Source organism: Branchiostoma floridae, chromosome 1 (genome assembly GCF_000003815.2).
Source record: "Branchiostoma floridae strain S238N-H82 chromosome 1, Bfl_VNyyK, whole genome shotgun sequence".
In the NCBI taxonomy this organism is placed as follows: Eukaryota; Metazoa; Chordata; class Leptocardii; order Amphioxiformes; family Branchiostomatidae; genus Branchiostoma; species Branchiostoma floridae.
The window spans coordinates 10,427,128-10,446,817 of NC_049979.1; the positions used below are offsets into that span (position 1 = coordinate 10,427,128).

Below are 19,690 nucleotides of genomic sequence, written 5' to 3' on the forward strand. Positions count from 1 at the left end.
TCGTGTACTTTGTTGCAGCAGTGGTGGTACTGTACAACGTGGATGAACAGCTGCCAAGACACTACCTGGGTCACAATGATGACGTCAAGTGGTGAGAACTTGCTGCTCTATTGCAACTGTCACATGTTCCTTCTTTTGTTCAGACCCCAAGTACCATTTGCTGTTTCATTAGCAGTATTATATAGGGGATGGTTTGCTAGCCCTTCCCATTTGACGTACCTCCCCGATACACATTTGTCATCCCTTCTGAAAGAAAGGTGCCCAACCCAGGATTGAACTTGGGGTGTCCCTGTTACCAGCTAATAAGAACTAGGAGGACATCCCTAATTGTCACTCATTAAAAAAACAGTTTTTCCAGTCTGTGAGTTTGTTTGTCCTGGTGTGTGTTTGGAGACTGAAAATGGTGTAAATGGAGACTTGCAGGATGGGAAGGCTGGTTTGGCCCGGGTTCAAAGTTGGTGCCATAAGTCCAACAGGAAGGCAAGAAAATGCTTTACCTGGCAAAGCTTGAAGGTTACACTGCCTTTGTTGTTTCAGCCTTGCAGTTCATCCAGACAGGATCACTATAGCGACAGGGCAAGTGACTGGACATGGCAGAGATGGAGAGGTGAGCCAAATCTTTCTATAATACATGGGTTGACTATGATCTTGTTGAAACAATCTGTGTTTGAATGTGCATGTTTGCAGTGGTTTAGCAAAGCAATGAATAAATGTCTTTTGTCACATTTGATATTAGATTCTGCAGTGGTATACTGATAGGAACTGATCAGGTTTTGAAGTCTTTGTTAAGTACAGAATATGGTCATCATCCTACCCTGTGGTTATACTTTCTGATAACATCTATCTTAATACATGTAACTTAACTTAGCCCTATAACAATAGATGGTCCATTCTTGTGTCTTTAACATGGCAATGAACTCTCATATTTAACTTGTATGTTGTAAAAGGTTGGTAATTAGTACATTTAGAGATTGGAAAGGAGATTCTGTGCCAGTGTCAAAGGCATTAGTGTGTTCATCGGGGGTTGGGATGAAACGAAAGTCCCCATCCCATGACATGCCTCTGTGTCTCATCAAAATGGTCCTTCCTGATAAGAATGCAAATTGTTCCTTGCACAGAGGGAGTCCATCAATGATATTGGCAATGTCCCCAGTGTACAGGAATGTCCTTCTATTGATCTCTCAGCAAAACCTGAGTGATTGAATGGCAGAATATTGCATAAGTCTGTGTAATGGGTTGCCTGCAGATCTGGCCAATCTGCCATGATGGTTTCTTAGGTTGCTTTCAGCATTTTTGGAAGTCTAAGAGGTGGTGATAAAGATTTTATCAGTTTGAAGTGTACTCCTAAGGAATTTCTATTGTTAGACCCAATGTGGGCAGGATTACAATGATTTAAAAGTTGTGCTGCCTAACTGTAATAATTATGCCAAACATTAATGGTTTGACTAAATAATCCGATGTATGTGGCCAGTCTGCAAATTATCTTATCTTGCATCTCATCTCTTAATCTTAGAAGCTAACTAGCTAAGTTTCCTTGCTAATACTAGTTGTTGCATCTGATAGTATACCGCCTATATGTATGACATTTCCTAACTTTCAGCTGGATACGTACAAGAATGTGGACTCCTTCTACAACAAGGATGTGGAGTTCTGGTACAGGGTGAGTGGGGCCTCACACAGGCCAGGAGCCAGCGGCAGTTAGGCGCTACTAACCACATCTTCTCTGTATGCATGGGATCTGGGGTTTTCTTCCACAATGACTTCTAACACACTGCTGCTACTTCGTGTACACTGTTTTCTTTCCTACCAACCACTTGACAGTCCTTAGCCTTCTTTTTTAAAATATGTCTTCAAACATGCGCAAACTTCTCAACCACAAGTGCAGGAATGCATGTGGTAACCTAAATTTTAGATTATCACACTCCTGACTAATTTTCTAAAATTTATACACAATGTCATGTATTCTCAAATTTTTTGGTAGTATCTTGGTACTATCCCCTTTGCCAGACTACTGAATGCTTAGAAAATTAACAAGTCTTAAGTTGTGATGTCATCTGAGCCTTGCTCTTCCACCTGCCAGGAATTGTCTGACTGCATGTAGTGTGTTGGAGATGTAGGTGCACAGGAGTTTTACTAATAAGTTTTTATCTTTCCACAGGACTAACAGTAGGTTACTTGTTTGATCCATAGACTAGCCATCAAACTAACGAGGTGGAAAGGTGTGGTGTGCAGAAAGGGCCTTGGAGGACACATATGGTCACACAAAAATTTTGACTGAGGTCTCTGCATCTTATTTTGCAGGCCCATGTGCGCGTCTGGGACTCCGTCACTCTCCACACTCTGCATGTAATCGGAGCTGGCGACTTTGAACGTGGAGTTTGTTGTGTGGCATTCTCCAAATCAGTAAGTTATCCTACCTAGCTGACTCTACAGTAATAGGCAGGTTACTGCTAAACAGCTAAGCAGGTTACAGCTATTAAGAAATGATGTGCAAAAGTTCTACAAAAGTCTGTATCCATGTCCATCACCAATGTGTTGTGTACATGTACATGTAAGAAGTATTAATACCAGAAGTCATTGTCATTGTGACTCTCTATTGTCAATGATTTGTCTGTCATAAAAAGAGCCAGAGTGTTTGGTGTTGTTTATCAAGCAATACAGTAAAACATTCTAAAATTATATTCATGTTTTGGCTTGACATATCAACTGAAATGCAGAAAATGAATTCTAAAGCAACAAGTTTCTTTTAATATTGCATAACTAACAATCAGATAACAGATAACAATTTTTCTGATAACAGAATTTTTCTTTGTGAATGACAGTGACAGTGAAGGTCATGTCACTGTTGATTGTAATCTCTGCCTGGTGTATCCCCAGGATGGTGGAGCACATCTCCTGGCAGTGGATGAAGCCAACGAGCACATCCTGTCTGTGTGGGAGTGGCAGAAGGGAGAAAAGGGCCACAAAATCACGGAAACCAAGGTAAGCCTACAGCAAATATTAGTATGTGGGTCTCTGTCTGGTGTATGAGAACTTCAGTCTGCAAAGTCATAGAAACCTAGGTAAGCCAAAATAACATACAACAAACGTGTGAACCACGGAGACCAACATTGTACAGCAAACAAGTGGGAACCTCTGGTGTGTCAGAACTGCAGGATACAAGACTTGGCAGAGATCCCAGAGCTAACCCAGTGAAAATCAATTCCCCGTGAAGCATTACAGCACTCAAACACAGGATTCACGCTAATGGGAAAAGTTTTGCAAAATCAATGCCTGCTTGAAAGGTCAAGAAATCCTTTAAGTCTTGAGATCTGAAGTGTCTGTTTCCTCCAAAGAATGTCTGCTTGCACTTGGCCGTGTGAAAATGCCAGTCAGGTTTAGAGTATTGCTGCTCATGGTGGAGTGGCTTACTTGGAAGTGGTGATGTAGGGCTATGTAAGATAATGCTGAAAGTGAAAGTAAAAATGATCTCTAACCAGTTAAGTTCACTGAAGAGCTATTTTTCTACTGGCAGTCAGATAAGAAGACAGACAATATGTACAACTAGTATTTACAGGCTCATTGTACTGGCATGTAGCTCTTTTTGATGCAATATACTGTGGACCACGGCTTAAAACCCTGTCCTAAGAACTGCAACCCTTTCCAGTAGCATGTATGTCTGGTAAGTGACAGCCAGGATTGAAACTTCCAACCCTTAGTTCGGAGGCAGGGTTGCTAACCATTGCTGCCTATGTGATAGTTGTAGATAACCAACCAAGTATATGTTATGCAGGCTGCCAATGAGCCGGTGTTGGCAGCAGAGTTTCACCCCACGGAGAAGAACCAGATAGTGACCTGTGGGAAGTCCCATATCTGCTTCTGGACGCTGGAGGACAACAAGCTCAGCAAGAAGCAGGGCGTCTTTGAGGTGAGCCTGTCACATTTCTGGATGTTGACTATGTATATAGTATGTAAATCAAGAAGAATGGGGACTTGTCTGGTCAAGTTGTAGAAAATTGTTATAGGATAAAAATGCCCTTGTTATGCATGTAAAAGCTGCCTACATGTACTTATAGTTACACTTCATGCTATGTGTAGACTTTTGACTTATTTGTACATCATACAGGATTTCAGTTATCAGGCATAAATAACATTTGGGAAACATGGGGGGTCATCACTACTCTTCCACTCTGGTACTCCACCCGCCTGGTTCAGGCAGGTCAAGGCAGACAAGAACTTGTTTCATAGTCTGCTCCTGTCCGTAATCACAAGCAGTCTGTCTATCTGGGCTGAGACCCCACTTTTACTTTTACCAGATTGGCCACGCCTCCCACGCTCCTTGAGGAAGAGATTCCTGGGGGAAGTAGTTGATATGAACGCATGTATTTCGTACCAGTACATGTAAGAACAAATGAATGAAGAATGAACGAAACACTGATGTGTGTATGAAGATGAAATACTCCCCTCTCCTCACAGAAACATGACAAGCCCAAGTACGTGCTTTGTCTAGCCTTTGCTGAGAATGGAGATGCCATCACTGGGGACTCCAATGGAAACATCTTTGTCTGGGGAAAAGGTAGGTTTTATCTCCTCTTTGAAAACTACATGTTCCAGCATAGTAACACTACTTCCAATCTCTTCTTGTAAGTTCCTGGAGAATATGAACTACCATTCCCTCCATGGCAGTATGAATTTCCTTGGCTTTTAGTGTTTGGTAGGATTTGCCATCTTTGGGACTGCTCCAAGGCAGAACTACAATTTGGAGAAGTGGTTCATATTGTTGTTTGCTCAAAGCCCTCTTCATCATCTCCATACTGGCAATTTGATATGGCTTTACAGTTTTTTGCTACAGCTTTAGACATGTGCAACATGCATACAGCTTTAGTACTCCTTCATGAAAGATGGATATTGAACAATGTTCTGCTGGTTAGGTACCAACCGTATCAGCTGTGCCATGGTGGGTCCCCACGATGGAGGGATCTTCTCGGTATGTGTGATGAAGGATGGCACGCTGGTGTCTGGTGGGGGGAAGGACCGCAAACTCATCGCCTGGGACAGGAACTACCAGCAGACTGGGGCAGAAAGTGAGGTGGGTTTCCAGCCATGACAGGAGTCTTGGACTGTTCTTCTGAACTAACTAAGTTGTTGAAATGGAAATGAGATTTGTCACTTCTTATTGCAATAACGCAGTATTGTTTAGAGCATAATCAAGTCAAATTTTTCGAAAACTAATCATATTAATAAAATTAAAGGCAATTCAATCTCTACAATTGGATGAAATTTAGGGATTTACTTCAAGTTGTAGAGATTGAACTGTTATTGATATTGTTTGCCTTTGTATAGCTGCAAGTTTTGATACAGTTCACTTCTGTCTTTTGACAGATAGCAGAGGTGACAGGGCCAGTCCGAACCATCACCCAGGGCAAGGGTGACGATGTGTTTGTGGGAACCACCCGTAATGCCATCCTCCGTGGAAGGGTTGGCGAGCCATTTGAACCTACTGTTGAGGTAAAATGTTCAACACAAGAGTTCATGTGTGATGTTTTGATTGTATACTTGTAATTAAATATTTACTTCTTGCTCTTTTGACCTTTTACTAGATAAGCATGGAACATTACTTGACTGCTTGCAGTAATAACTTACTGACTAATGGTTTAGTGCTTGTTGCATCCTGAATGTTAATGGAATGTACTTTGTCATTTTTTTAAAACCAAACAATTGTGATCATTTATTTCTTCACCAGTGTTGGGATGTAAGTTTATCTTTCTACTTATAAGCACTTGTAGTTTTCTCTGTTGCATTGAGCTTTTATCCTTTTTGAATTTTCTACGGTTACACAAATACATTCTTCTGTTCGTAGTAGCTTTTGTATCTGATAAATCTCATTTTGCAGGCTCATACAGATGAGCTGTGGGGTCTAGCGGCCCACCCCAACCAGCACCTGTTCCTGACGTGTGCTTACGACAGACGAGTTTTCCTGTGGAATGCTGACACCCACACGCCTGTCTGGTCAAAAATCTTGGAGGTTTGTATATGTCCCTCCAACAAGCTATACCTGAAAGTTTCAGATCTATTATAGTATTGTGTTTTATAGATATGGACAGACTGCATTATTGTTGTCCCTCCCTAATTACCGGCTTGTACCAGTCTGTCTGGTGCTAACTACATGGAGGTCCATTGCAGTACCAACTCTATATGCTAGGTGGCAGTCATCCCTTGAAGGATGGTCATTCAGGAAACTTGACTTGAGATCAATTTAGCAAATTTTCGCTAAATCATGTTGTGGCTTTTCTGTACTATCTAATGCGGACTAATAGTCCTTTACAGTTCACTAAGAGTGATTAACAATACAATATTTTCTGCGGCTATAAAGGACCCTGCCCAGTCAGCGGAGTTTCATCCCAATGGGACAGTTGTGGCCATCGGACTGCAGTCTGGCCGCTGGCTGGTGCTGGACACGTCCAGCAAAGACCTGGTGACGGTGCACACCGACGGGAACGAGCAGCATGACTGTGTACGCTACTCGCCTGGTAGGGATTCATCATCTGTATTACCTAGCAAGGCTGCCACCTGGTGCAGCAAAAAAATTGAATGTTATTGCATTCTTGCAATGAAGATCTGAATTATACTGCATTTTTCATCAGCATAACATGAAGGATTGTGGAAATAATTTTAGATAAACAATGAATGATGTTTTTCACGTGAGTATCCTGTACATTTACATTTGTATACTGTTAGTTGAGATTATATATCTTCATACCTCGCTGCACACAGATGGGAACTTCCTGGCTGTCGGGTCTCACGACAATATCATCTACCTGTACTCTGTGACTGAGGAGGGCAGAAAGTACAGCAGGGTTGGCAAACTCACCGTGAGTAAAGTCCTATGTGTTCCGCATGGGTTGAACATGGTGATCCTCAGAGGTGCTGAAGAGAAGAACACTGCTATCTGTTTGTCACAAATTTTATATCTATTGTATACCTTGTGGTGCTCATCATTAATACCTTATGGCATTACAAATTTGTAATTTAGATAAGGACAAACAATAGTATAATGAAGAAAAAAACTGTTAAACAATGATAACAAACAATACAAAAACTGAAGAAATCATGACTCTATTGATATATAGAATAGGAAATTGGATTTTAGGTTAGTTTTCTGTATCAAAATAAAGAGTATTCACATTTTATCCTGAAGGAAGTCAAAGTCAATGTTCTTTCCCGCGCCTGATGGCGCATAGTGCGGCGCCCATCTCTATTTCAGTAGCCCTGGGCCACACAACTTCGTACAATCACTACAGCAGGGGGTTAGTCCACTGGTAGCGGCGTGTGTTCAACTTCCATACTCTTTCCCGAATGCTGAGTGCTAAGCAGAGAAAGCAGCATGTACCATTTTTAAAGCCTTTGGTATGACTCGGCCGGGGATTAAACTCACGACCTTCCGAATGTAAGGCGAACAATCTACCCACTCGGCCATTGCACTGAAGGAAGGCTTAACCTAAAACACAGCAGATTCCCTAAAAATTACACCACCATCATTAAAGTAAGCTTGACCTGATATGATGTTCCATTGCCTTACACAGGGACACTCCAGCTTTGTAACCCATCTAGACTGGTCCAGCGACAGCCAGTACATCAGGAGCAACTCAGGGGACTACGAGATTTTGTATTGTAAGAAAATACTTTTATTCTTCAGTTTGTAATTTTTTTAATGAAGATTGTCAATTCCTTGCTTTAACATAAAAATCTTGACCAATCCCATTTTGATGTTACTTTTTTAGCCCAGATGTATTTTTTAGCCCTAAATTGTATATCAAGGAGAAGTGGCTTATTCCGAACCATTCACTGCACAGTGTTGGTCAATTAGGCTTTTTAGCCCTAGAGGGCATTGAAATCTACAGGTCAGTTTAAGTACCAGTTTAAGACAGGTCATCAAGGTCTCTATACCATAAAAAGTGCACACCTTCACAATGTGTGAACCATATTGTTTGCCATGTAGGGAGCGCTGCCATGTGTCGCCAGGTACCTGCTGCAGCCTCTCTACGAGATGTGGAGTGGGCCACAGCCACGTGTACTCTCAACTTCCAGGTCTTTGGTGAGGGCTCATTCACTCATTCTCTCTGCTCTATTTCTGTACACAAAGTAAGTGCTTACCAATCAAGTTGAAATGTCCTGAAACCGATATATAAGTCACATGACCTGAACGTAGCTGTGACAACAGCAATGTTGTTGAACTTGTCATGTCAATACGAATCAAATTTGACCTGTCAGTTCAAATCACAGAATTGACTGACAAGTCATTGAAATGTTTGCAGCAGAATAAAATAGGGCTGCATGTGTACCAAAGCAGATTATGTTCAAATGTTGAATGTTGTTTTCCCCAGGCATGTGGCCCGAGGGTTCAGATGGCACCGACATCAACGGCTCTGCCTGCTCCAAGTCTGGCAAGCTGCTGGCCAACGCTGACGACTTTGGGAAGGTCAATCTGTTTAAGTACCCCTGCTGCCAGCCACGGGTGAGTCTGCTAGAAGGAGCATTTAACACATTCAGCAAACAAACAAACTCATTATAAAACTGCTCATAATAACCTTATTTGTACCATTCAAAATTGTATAGCAAGTCACAATTTAGACTCTCAAAAATTAGAATAGAAGTGTTTACCAAAATGTAACATTAGTTACAGGTACTGTTACAGAGGTCTTGAACAATTGAACAGACAACTTGTGGACTTCAATGACGACAAAACATAAATGTTTATTTAGACCTCAGTTATCTTATGTAGAGAGTCCTGCTTTTTAGAGGATCTCAAATTTTGAAAAATGGTGCTGATTTCAATGACCATAGTACAATGTTTTCACTTTTTTCCATATTTGCTGTAGGAATACTAGTAAGACATTCTAGTAGCAAAATAAGTTATTATAAGTGATTATACAAGTCTATTTGGGTTCAGAATAATGAATAAATGTCCCCAGCACGGAACTTTTTAATTGCATAGGTTTGATGTACGTTTCCCTTGATGCATACTTTTTCCCACTAGCAGTAAAATCTCCATCCTAATGCATCGTGGCTCTCTGTTTTCCAGTCTCCCTCCCACAGCTACCCTGGCCACAGCAGTCATGTGACCACAGTGGACTTCCTCCATGATGACAGCACTCTGCTGTCCACTGGGGGAAAGGACAATAGCATCTTCCAGTGGAAGGTCGTGGCTTAGTCCAGACGATAGCCATTCAAGTCAAGACCTTCTTGTATTATGTCAAAAGGATGCAGAAAATGACCACAAGAGCTATTAAGGGCACTCCTGTCATACCCACCATTCTTACTAATATATAACTATTGTTGAACACTGAACTCAAGGATTAAAGTTACTATTCTACTCTTTCACACAACTTCCAGCTACATTTTGCTTCTTGAAGGCAACACTTTTGTAAACTTGAGGCATGAGGTATGTCGCCATGTTGTGTCTCTTTATGTCTATTTAACTGAAGAAAAGATGCAATACCCAAGGCATTTGTACACAAATGTGCTTTTAAGAGATGCAGTACATATACAGATGTATGCATCAGTGCTGTGTGTACTAACCTATTTACGGTGCTACTTGTGGAGCTATCCGTGAATCCAGTGCTTGTGAAGTACATAGCTTCTTCACTTTTGTGTACATCTTCATTTTGCAATATTAGGTGTATTATACTATTTATAGTACTGAAGGACACTATAATAAGTACATTGCACATGCAAAGGGTTTATTACCAGGTGGCTCAACATGGCAAAGTGAAAGACAGATATGTTGCACACATTTATAATGTGGTTAAGAATTCAAACAACATAGTGGCAGACCTGTTGCAATGTATTGTGTACTACTGAATAAAATGCAGTAACCTGTTGAGACTGCAGTGAGCTTGTACATGTAGTTGATAGGCATTGTTATGTGTACCACCTTCCTGTTCAGTCTACTTCTACCCAAACTTTGAAAGACTTTGCTACAGTCTGACTTGATATGTTGGATTTTATGAATGAGCTACAATATGTAGACAAGGTAGTGATTCACTGACCTCAGAATATACTAACCCTAAGCAATTATTAAAGAATTTGTTGGCAAGGCAGTATTGTGGGAAAGTTGCTTGTGTAGTATTGATGAGCAGACTGGTGTGTCGTACAATACCTGCAGTCCAGGCATGGTGCTGCTGCTGCTTTGTATCTGTTGCCTTTATGGTCGACTTTTATAAATGAAAAAAACATGAGGTAAAAAGTGAAGTGTGGTATATGGAAAGTGAGGTTATGGGTTATGATAGGTGTGGAAACAATGCACAGAAAGTGGGTCCATTTCATCAGTTCTACTAGATACAGTGTGATGGTGGTTCAGCACCAGGGAGAGTGTGTGAACTTGGCTTTATGCTAAGATCTCATGAGTCCTCAATCCTACTTTTGAGAAACTAAATTGGACAGCTATGTGCAATATATGTAAAGGTTTACAAACAGCTGTGCAAAGTTTTGTTGTGCTACTTTTTTTTTCAAGATACAAGCATGATGCTTATCATGAATATGATGTGTTTTCAGCAAACCACCTATACTCGATTAATCATTTGTGTCCAGCAACATTTTCATATTTTTTTACATAGACATTTACTGTGACTGTCTTGCAACAATTGTGCATTTCTGTAGAAAGGATAGAAATTATGTGTAGCAAGATGTTTCTAACTGAATGATAACAGGTGAGCATCTTCAACATCACAACACTAGACACAATATGCCTATGCTCCTTCTTAAATACGTCTTAGCATGAAAGTTCACCTGTGTTGGTAAACTGCATTATAGACTGAAGACTAAACTTAGCAAAACCACCACCAGAATGAATTGAAACTTACCACAGAGTTTTTGGGGTTAGTCCCAGTTCCTTCAAGTGTTGGTTTCGTAAAGTTTAATCTTTTGTTTCATGTCAGTCGGGTATGAGTGAATGAATGGAATGGGCCCACTGCTCATGTGCCTACTACACTCTGGTGCTGTGGTGGAACCTGTCAGTTAAGCTCACTACCAACAATGTTGGTATATGTGGAAACATCTGTGATCAGATCGGAGGAAGACTTTTGTATGGTATTTATTGAAGAAAGATGTACCTTTCAATTAAAAAAGAAATGCTTTCCTACTTTCGTTTAATGAGATGGTCATTTTTTTCCAGAATTCTACCTGATAGCTGCACTTGTTGCTCATTGCATAGATTAGAAGAGTGATACAGTAGAAGCCATTTTATTGTACACCCCATATGCCAGTGTATTTCTGCAATTATCTGCTTGGTGCAAAAATGCGAAGTTTTTATCCAGCTGGACCGCATCGGTTTGGGATCCTATGCAATTAACAAAAAAAAAAACCAATCTTTATTGACACGACAAAAGTACAGCGACTTTCGTAAGGTCTACATGTATAACAACTACTTACAGTACAACTAAACACACATATATGGATATCTATAGGTATGATTAAATCAACATATAGGGTCTAGCATGTCATTAACACTATTAGTTCTACGGTATAAACATTCGTGGATATATTTGCCTACTTGTACACAGTGAGGGTTATCGCCTCCCAGAATGTATTTGAATTTATCTATCGAACAGAGAGTAGCAAATTCTTTAGAACAAGCGGAAAGTAATGTGAACAGCTCTGTGCGTTTATCATTATATCGAGAACAATCCATAACAAAGTGACGTTCGTCTTCGATCTCATTTGGGCAAAATGGACAAAACCTCTGGTCACGGGGAATTTTAGTATATCTTCCGGCTTCTATATTTAGTTTGTGACTACTGATTCTCATCTTTGTAATTGCTCTACGAAGTTCGAAACTGTGTACATTCGAAAGATACTTCTTTTGTCCGTATCTTTCCTTTAGCGTAGAATAAATGCAAAGTTTTGGGTTATTCTGGATAGAAGAATGCCATTCTTGTATGTATATATCCTGTAAACGGAGTCGTAATTGGTCGGTTAGCATATTAACATGATACAACCTCGGGTTTGTCCATACATACCCAAAACCATTATAGTTGAGAATGTCAGTTACGTGATTTGTCCAGTCGTATTCGCCGGAAAGTAAAACATCATATGCTTCATGTAGTAAAGAATCTTCGGGTAAGTTTGCTAGACGGTGCCAGTATTTGATTAATTGTATCTCAGCATTGATCGAAATGGGAAAGGTTCCTAACTCACCACGGATGCCGTCATTTGATGATTTCGAAGTTTGGGTTGTGCAATTAACTAGCTTCTACAGTATGTGTTACTAAGGTACCGATGGAACCATAGCAAACATCTAGCGATTCCCAGGAATACTGCACAAGGTACTCTCCTGAACAAGATTGAGTTAATGAGGTATAGGTACTTTTAGACCATGTTCATTCTAGGCTCTGCAAATTATTCACCCAGGCATGAGATTCATCCTGATTTGTGATGCCAAATTCACCTCAGGAGGTTGATTTGATGGATCCAGCTTAACCCCCATTGGAGCAAGATTCAGACAGTCATACCTGGCTTTGAAAATTGGGATCAATCCCGTGCCTTGGTGAATCCAGATTTGCAAAACCTGAATGAATTGGGTCCTAACGACTATTTTTAGCTCTAAGTGCAACTCTGTAAGCCATGTTGTCATATCTTAAATGTTTTGAAAGCTAGCGTATGTCACCAGGGAGGAAGTCATAAAATATTAACAAGTCTTGATTAACGTGCAGCTTGTAATGGCTTGGAAAATGCCACGATTAACCCTGGGGGGTTTCTCAATGCCTCACAAAAGCGGACGTTGCTCCATTTAACAATGGCTTTTGAATAGCTAACGATGTTCACAAATCCCAAGGCAGACATAAGATACTTCTCTGAGATAGATGAAGATATGACATCAGTGATCACTAAAGTGCTTGACACCACCACCTACATTATGACAGTTTTCATCAATAAACAATACATGATGAATAGAGTATTTTCCATCAAAGGAATTGTGGGATAGTGCCTGGTTGGTAGGACAATCCCTTGTGGATACACCGGGATCCTATATATATTATATATATTTAGGACCCTTTGTCACCAACACAAGGAACATTGTCTCAAGCCATCAGTGAAATCTTTACTTTATTGCAAAGGCACAATGCCCTGCCCGATTCTTTGTGCACAAAAGACTTGTGACATTCAGAGGTACTAGCAGGACAAGGAGTATAGGTTTAGAATCAATTGACAATCTGGTAAAGTGCCCTCAGTTCAGTAGCAGTTACAGTCGTCGTAGTTTTGATGGCAGGCAGATACAGAGATGGGTCAGGAGGAATTTACGACGCTGCCATCTCACGCTCGTTGCAGGACTTGGAAGTCAGAGGATACAAGAAAGTCCGTCAGCAGAACAAGTTTGTTTCCTTGAAGCTGCAGGAGGAGCTTCAGGACATCGACAAGGAGCAGACAAAATGGCTGCAGAAGCTGAAGGTCATGCAGCAGAAGATAGCCGACAGGAGGGACGAGCTGGCAAAGATACGAGGGAAGGAAGTACAGAATCAGAGGTCTAAGTCAGAGAATGCAGTCAGAGATGACTGTGAGAACACACCCAGCACTAAATCAGGAACCAGAAGTGCAGATTTGGTCCACTGTTTTGAGGGGCAGAGAAGCTATCCACTGCGACACTGGTGCGTCATGTCACCGGTGGGAGGAACTCCTGTCAGCAGGCAGTTAAAGGTGTGTCGAACCCACTTTAGATAGCTTCAACACAGATGTACACTCCTGGGATACAACAGAGCCACCGACCGCTCTGCCTGGTGAAGCTAGTGCTACCTTCTGTTAGCAAAATAGGATCTGAAGCTGAAACAAACCATGTATCCAGAGCTATTTCCACATCCCTTCATACCAGTTCTAACCTGCTACAGGGCAACATTGGACTGTATCTGCTGAACACATAGTGCCAGAAGTCTTAATCAGGATTGCCAAAAAACAACGGACAAGCTGATAGAGATTGTATCAGCTCAGGATTTTCATCATCCTTAAAGAGAACATCAAACCTAGGGAATACTTCCATCTAACACTTTCTCAAAGGACCACGATGAGGGAGACTACATGAGGAATGAAGGACTACATGTAAGTGACTGTACTACAGCAAGACATTCCTACCAGGTGTCAGATGACTGATTTGGCCTGTGTAATGTGCACAATTATTGCTGATAGAACTTGTGTCAAGGAAATCATGAGAGTGATAAAAGCAGATGTGCTTAAAAACAAACAAACATACCAAACATGTTGTTGTATATGTTTCTGTAACAACACATTTAGAATTTTGTAATTCTTGCACAGGTGAAACTAAATTAACACTTGTAAATCAAAATATGTAAGTTAAATCTTTTGTCGTTTTGTATGACAAGTGTTGTGACCTACAGGCTTGAAAAAAAATTTATTTCAACTTAAAGAATGAAATTTCTTGTGTCCGTCTCCCGTCATAAGTATTGATAAGAATCTTTATTGCCATGGAAGTATAATTTACTTCATCATCATTGACTTGACCATACACAATGTTATAGTAGCATACTAAGGCATAATAAGACATTTGAGGCATCTTACAATTTGTTTACATGAATAAAAGATATGATCAAAACATAGTATGTACAATCAAACACATTATATGTGGTATTCTTTTTCAATGTAAAGTAGTACAGACAGTAACACTGACTTTACACTTTATGTAAAGTGAGTAGGTACTGATTCAGATGTCAACTGAAATTGTGCTAATCTCATCTAGCTATAGTCTTCTTTCAATAGGACTAGAAAGTGTTCAAAAGGATCCATCATATTCATTCCACAATTTTTCTACTTTTAGAAGCTTTTTCTTAGTTCATATTTAGTCTGTGTGACACAAACTCTGCTGTCCAGGGCTGTATCTGGCCCCTCCCTGCCAGATGTTGGGTGGGCTGCTTTGAGCAAGATTCAATCAGGCTAGTTCACTTTCATCTATCCAGTAAATAGTGTGTTTTATCTTGATGTTTCTTGTCTTGGAAAATTATCCGTCAGCACAAGCATACAATTGCTCCTTGGTAAATGTGACCTTTGTGTCTGCTGGATTCAGAGAGAACACTGCTGTCTCCTCCCCGGCCCTGCTAATGGTACATCCCGCTCGTCCCAGAGGCTGACACCGTCACAGGTGCAGATCTTCTTGGGGTTCTGGAACAGGCCGGCTGAACGAGCCACAATACCGCAGGCAAGTCTGGCAGAAAAAGTAACATGACATGTGCAAAATGATTGACCAATAAAAAAAGAAATCCTGACAACACATCAAGAAATATTCTGAAACTGCCAACCTCAATCTGTTTAAGAATGTATGAATACAGGTAGTACAAACCCTGGGCCAGCACTGCCGTCTTGCTTGGACGAGGCATCTTTACCCTTGCCAAGGTCATCCTTTCCAGAATGTACTACCAGGGAACGGCCAATTATGTCCCACACCTACGGGATAAAATTTCATCATCAAAAAAGTTACTCTTCACAATGGTTCTCATCAGCATTAACATATATGAAGAAAATTATATATAAGACATTGCACTTGTGGCAAAAAAATGTGAACATTTGATAATACTTTTTCTTTTCTCTGATTGGCTTCATTTTGGCTCAAGCTAACACGACAAGCCTTATTTGTTCTTTTGCTCATACCTTCAGTCTCTCATCTTCCATCCTAAATTCTGCTCTACCTCTCGCATCAGCCAGGACGTTACCTAGGTCTCCGACATGCTGCACAAGGATATAACAAACAAAACTTAAGTTTTCTGAACTACATGCATACGTTCTGTTTGAGCAAAGTAATTTACAAGTAAGTCTCAAAATTAGTTATAATGCCAAAAAATCTGTAAATACTATAATAAATTTTACAACAGTTTTTAAAAACTTTGCAGAGCAATCTTTAGGCAAAGTTTGACCAGTCAGGACAAGATGTTAACATTACTTACTCTTTCCTGGTCACCAGGGCCTCCATGGCAGGAGTTGGTAGGGTTGAAGTGGTCTCCACAGCTGAGATGGGTGAAGCACACAAGTTAGTCTGATCTTGTCTGGGACCAGACTGATTAACTTAAACTCAACTCAGATTACAAGGTTTTTGGGGAGACTACAAGGCTTGACAATCACAGATAACCAGAGTGATATGTCTAAAACAGTTACTCAAGCAACTGGATGTATCTCATTACCTGGATGTCTAACCTTCATCAACGTGACCAGGGTGATATCTAGGAGCAGAGAGAGAAGAGCATCCCCAGATCCCTCCGATCAGCTAAATGTTACATTGTCAGAGAATTGAGGTCAGGCACATTTTGTCTATCAGAGCAGGGTAACAGAGGGTTGGCGTATCACTAAAACAGATTCAACTTAGGCACAGTATTGAAACCTTCCTGGAACCATTAATCAAACTGAGCCATTTTCTGAAGTCTTAAGAAGGTACAAGTATGTTTTACAACATTATTGACAAACACTACTCAAAGGTAATTAAGCACAGAATGGATGAGCCCACCTGTCACAACCCTGGGACAAATCCCCCAGCTCATGAACAGCCAGGCCGTGGAGCCCAGGTGTCAGCCCATCGATCGTCCCCTCAATCGCCACCTTCTTCTCGGACAGCTGGACAAACCTGACCACGCCCTGGACAGCACTCCTACCAAAACCAGACATTTGTGACACTGCAGCGCCCAGGTGGGCTGTAAGAGTAAACATGGAACATTCACTTTTCTGTTGTACCTCTAGTAATCTTGTGGTGTAACAGGTGGACGAACAATGCACATTAACAAAACAAAACAAAACAGAACAAAACACAAGTTTTACAAATACTTGTCAATTCTTTTTTTAGCTTTAGTACTTAATTTGAATGCCTTAGCATCTGTAAAGACCTACGTATACACGTAAGAAGGGGAGACTGCCAAAATCTGGTCACATTGGCCAGGCGATCGCTTGTACAGGTTTACCTGTAACTATGTTTTGTGTTTATTAATACAATCGACAGCCATGAAGACAGTTACCTTGCCCCATGCCCTTGATGACTGCCCTCCTGCCCGTGGACTCCAACAGTTCCTGCACCTTGGCTGATGGGAGGGTGGTCTCCACAACAACCTGTTCTGTAGGCAGGTCAATACTGAAGGAGTGCACACCTGCAGAAGGAAGAAAATGTTCTTCACTGTCCTTCTTTTAAATTGCAATATACAAAGACAAGCTACATGTCATACACATTGTTAATTTGGTGTCATGCTCAGACAAGCAACTGCTTTTAATACGTTAGCCACATGACAGATATCACACACAATCAATAACGCAAACACATGTATGAGTATGTAGACAGGTGGTCACTGCAGCTGGTTATGGTAAAAAAATGTCTAGTATTTGAGGCAAGAATGTAAGTTTGAAAATTATGGTACTGTATTTTCTTCCCCTTATGTCAACTTTCTTTTCTAAAGCACCCACCTTCTGCACCCTTGAGTGCATTTTCCACAGCGCTGGCACAACTCTGACATGTCATCTGGACATCAAACTCAACCTGAAGTTCAAACAGTTAAGTTATTTGCCTGGTGTATATACACCTGGTGATTAAGTGTATATACACCTGGTGATTAAATATAGTCTGTAACGTTATAGTAACATTATATGAACTTAGTTACCAGCAATTGTATATCTAATGTTACATTTGTAAGGTTATAACATTAACTAATATAATGTTATAACGTTATAACATTAACTAATATATGTGCAACCAGCATGCCCGGATGATGATGATATGGAGAGATTATAACACTATAAATATATAGCCATTCGGCATAACACACCAGCTTTATAGTATCATTTTCATTTGACATCATCTCAGAAGCAAAGCAACATATCAGTTGACTGGATTATTTTGTAAGCGTAACATGTCAGGACTGACTCAGTGATTCAGGAACTTGCTGGTTCATGACGTGGAAGCAGCCACCAATAGACTGGATTTTGACAAGCCAGATCTGTGATCTAAATGTATCACAGGCCATATGAAATCATATAAAATGCAAAATTTATCATGACATTTCAAGGAATACACTGTCACAGTAGTCATCAACTTGACAGGTGGACTATGAACTCTCTGATCAAGAACATGCCCCCCTCCCCATCATAACAAACTGGGATGTTCACTTTGCCCTCTCTTTATCACACGTCAACGCAAAATCTAAGCACAAAATGATATATAAGACTGATGCTAGCCGTCCATGACATTGTATCGCGAAGACGTAACGTTACATACCTTTGTAGGCGTCGCCATCCTTTACGAAGGAGGGTGTCCACTCTCACAGTTCTGCACTGGCGTACGCGTGTGTTGGAGACGTGCTTGCTGTCGTACTACATCATACCGCTAGGCGACGCTCTCCAGTACACTTGTAGGGCTAGTACATGAAGGTTCCGGGTCGGAGTTCAAATCTGACCGGAGTTGGCGGAAGGGTGGTGTAATAGGCCGGAAGTGCGCTGTTGTCTCCCTAACTTTTGCTCCCTATGGCTTGGTGATCGTTATAGCTGAGCATAGATTTGTCGTATTTTCTGAAAAGCCCGTGGGTTGTATACGAGCAATCGCTGTTATTGTTTACATCCGGGGTATTCGGCGCACGAGCGCTGACTGGTAGGCAAAAAGCGTTAGGAGATCAGATTACTAATTAGCATACCGGCGCGGAAGCAGATCGTACTGTTTACGCGAATTTGCGCATTTTCAGCCACGTTTTTATCGCATCCATGGGATTTTTTCAGATTTTGTATTTTTTTCACTACTTCTTAGTCTTTTTTTTTCTTTTCTTGTGTAATATTTTGGGAGAAAATGACCCTTGCCCTCTTGACTTCCGTCATGTGTTTCCGGTTGTTTTGATTTTCCCGCCGTACGGGCTTTCTGTCATCCGTTCCGGGCTGTTATATTTCTGTTCCTAATGTGGTTTAATTAATACGTTTAATCAATATGAGTTCTTCAAACAGCTACATTAGCTCTTTGGAGCCTAATGACCGAACCAGGTATTTTGAGAAATTAATGGTAAGTGTCGAAGACGCCGGCGATAGTTCAAACCCGGAAGTGACTGGTTCGGCGGTGACTGGTGACGGTGTACGCCTACCTGACCCATACAGTCTGACAGGTGAGGATCATGTGTACATGTGTTTCTAGATTTTGATAAGGTAGATTTTTGTGTCAGATAAAGGTTACAAAAACATGAGTACGTGTAAATGTGTTTGTTGCTAATCTCTAGAAATTCTGGCTACGTAACGTTATGTTTATTATCATTTGTATGTTATACAGGTTGGAAGGATGATTTGAGCCTCTGGCCAGATACGGACTATGGGTGCATCTACACCTACCTAATCGAGGCTCCAGGTCCGTTTAACGGAGAAGCCATGAAAGCCTATAAATCCCTGGAGGCGTACAATCTCTTTATAAGTGGCCATGTGAGGGAGTGCAGGTACCACCCTATTGGAAAAAATGTGAAGGTCTGCTTCCTTAAGGCCAAGGTTGTGCCAGGTGGCTGTTGGAGTGCATTGGAACAATATTTCTACTGTACATGTACCTGTAGTGAGAACTCTTGAAGATGAAGAATGAGATGCGTGATTAGTATTTAACTGTCAGATACGTTTTTATATTTACTGTATTATCTTTTTTTTCTGTTACATTTGTGCTTCAGGACAGAGAGGTACAGAGAGCTCCTCTACCAACCATGGGTGTGTTTGACCCAAAAAGAGG

General features: G+C 40.9%; 3 protein-coding genes across 3 annotated transcripts in view; 2 read left to right on the forward strand and 1 right to left on the reverse strand.

Annotated features, from left to right (window-relative positions):
• The window catches only part of LOC118411898 (echinoderm microtubule-associated protein-like 2), a gene marked incomplete in the record, with an annotated part of 27,798 nt that extends 16,679 nt beyond the window's left edge, over positions 1-11,119 (forward strand). The window contains 16 exon segments of the mRNA XM_035814393.1: positions 1-91; positions 538-607; positions 1,601-1,660; positions 2,302-2,403; positions 2,878-2,982; positions 3,773-3,907; positions 4,456-4,555; positions 4,911-5,068; positions 5,362-5,487; positions 5,873-6,004; positions 6,353-6,509; positions 6,754-6,851; positions 7,563-7,650; positions 7,979-8,074; positions 8,364-8,494; positions 9,062-11,119. Coding sequence (XP_035670286.1) covers positions 1-91; positions 538-607; positions 1,601-1,660; positions 2,302-2,403; positions 2,878-2,982; positions 3,773-3,907; positions 4,456-4,555; positions 4,911-5,068; positions 5,362-5,487; positions 5,873-6,004; positions 6,353-6,509; positions 6,754-6,851; positions 7,563-7,650; positions 7,979-8,074; positions 8,364-8,494; positions 9,062-9,190 — 1,778 coding nt within the window.
• Positions 11,120-14,423: 3,304 nt separating this feature from the next.
• On the reverse strand, positions 14,424-18,374 carry LOC118424263 (copper chaperone for superoxide dismutase-like). Its single transcript, XM_035832810.1, has 8 exons — positions 18,224-18,374; positions 17,416-17,488; positions 16,977-17,105; positions 16,475-16,658; positions 15,921-15,981; positions 15,628-15,705; positions 15,320-15,423; positions 14,424-15,184 (listed from the first exon to the last, which is right to left on the reverse strand). The coding sequence occupies exons 1-8, from the start codon at positions 18,239-18,241 to the stop codon at positions 15,043-15,045; spliced, it is 789 nt and encodes a 262-aa protein (XP_035688703.1). The 5' UTR covers positions 18,242-18,374; the 3' UTR covers positions 14,424-15,042.
• A 389-nt stretch (positions 18,375-18,763) lies between these two features.
• Positions 18,764-19,678, forward strand: LOC118427289. The gene is made up of 3 exons (XM_035836993.1): positions 18,764-19,091; positions 19,253-19,471; positions 19,632-19,678. Exons 1-3 carry the CDS (start codon positions 18,920-18,922, stop codon positions 19,676-19,678), a joined length of 438 nt encoding a protein of 145 aa, XP_035692886.1. The 5' UTR covers positions 18,764-18,919.
• The last annotated feature ends 12 nt before the right edge of the window (positions 19,679-19,690 follow it).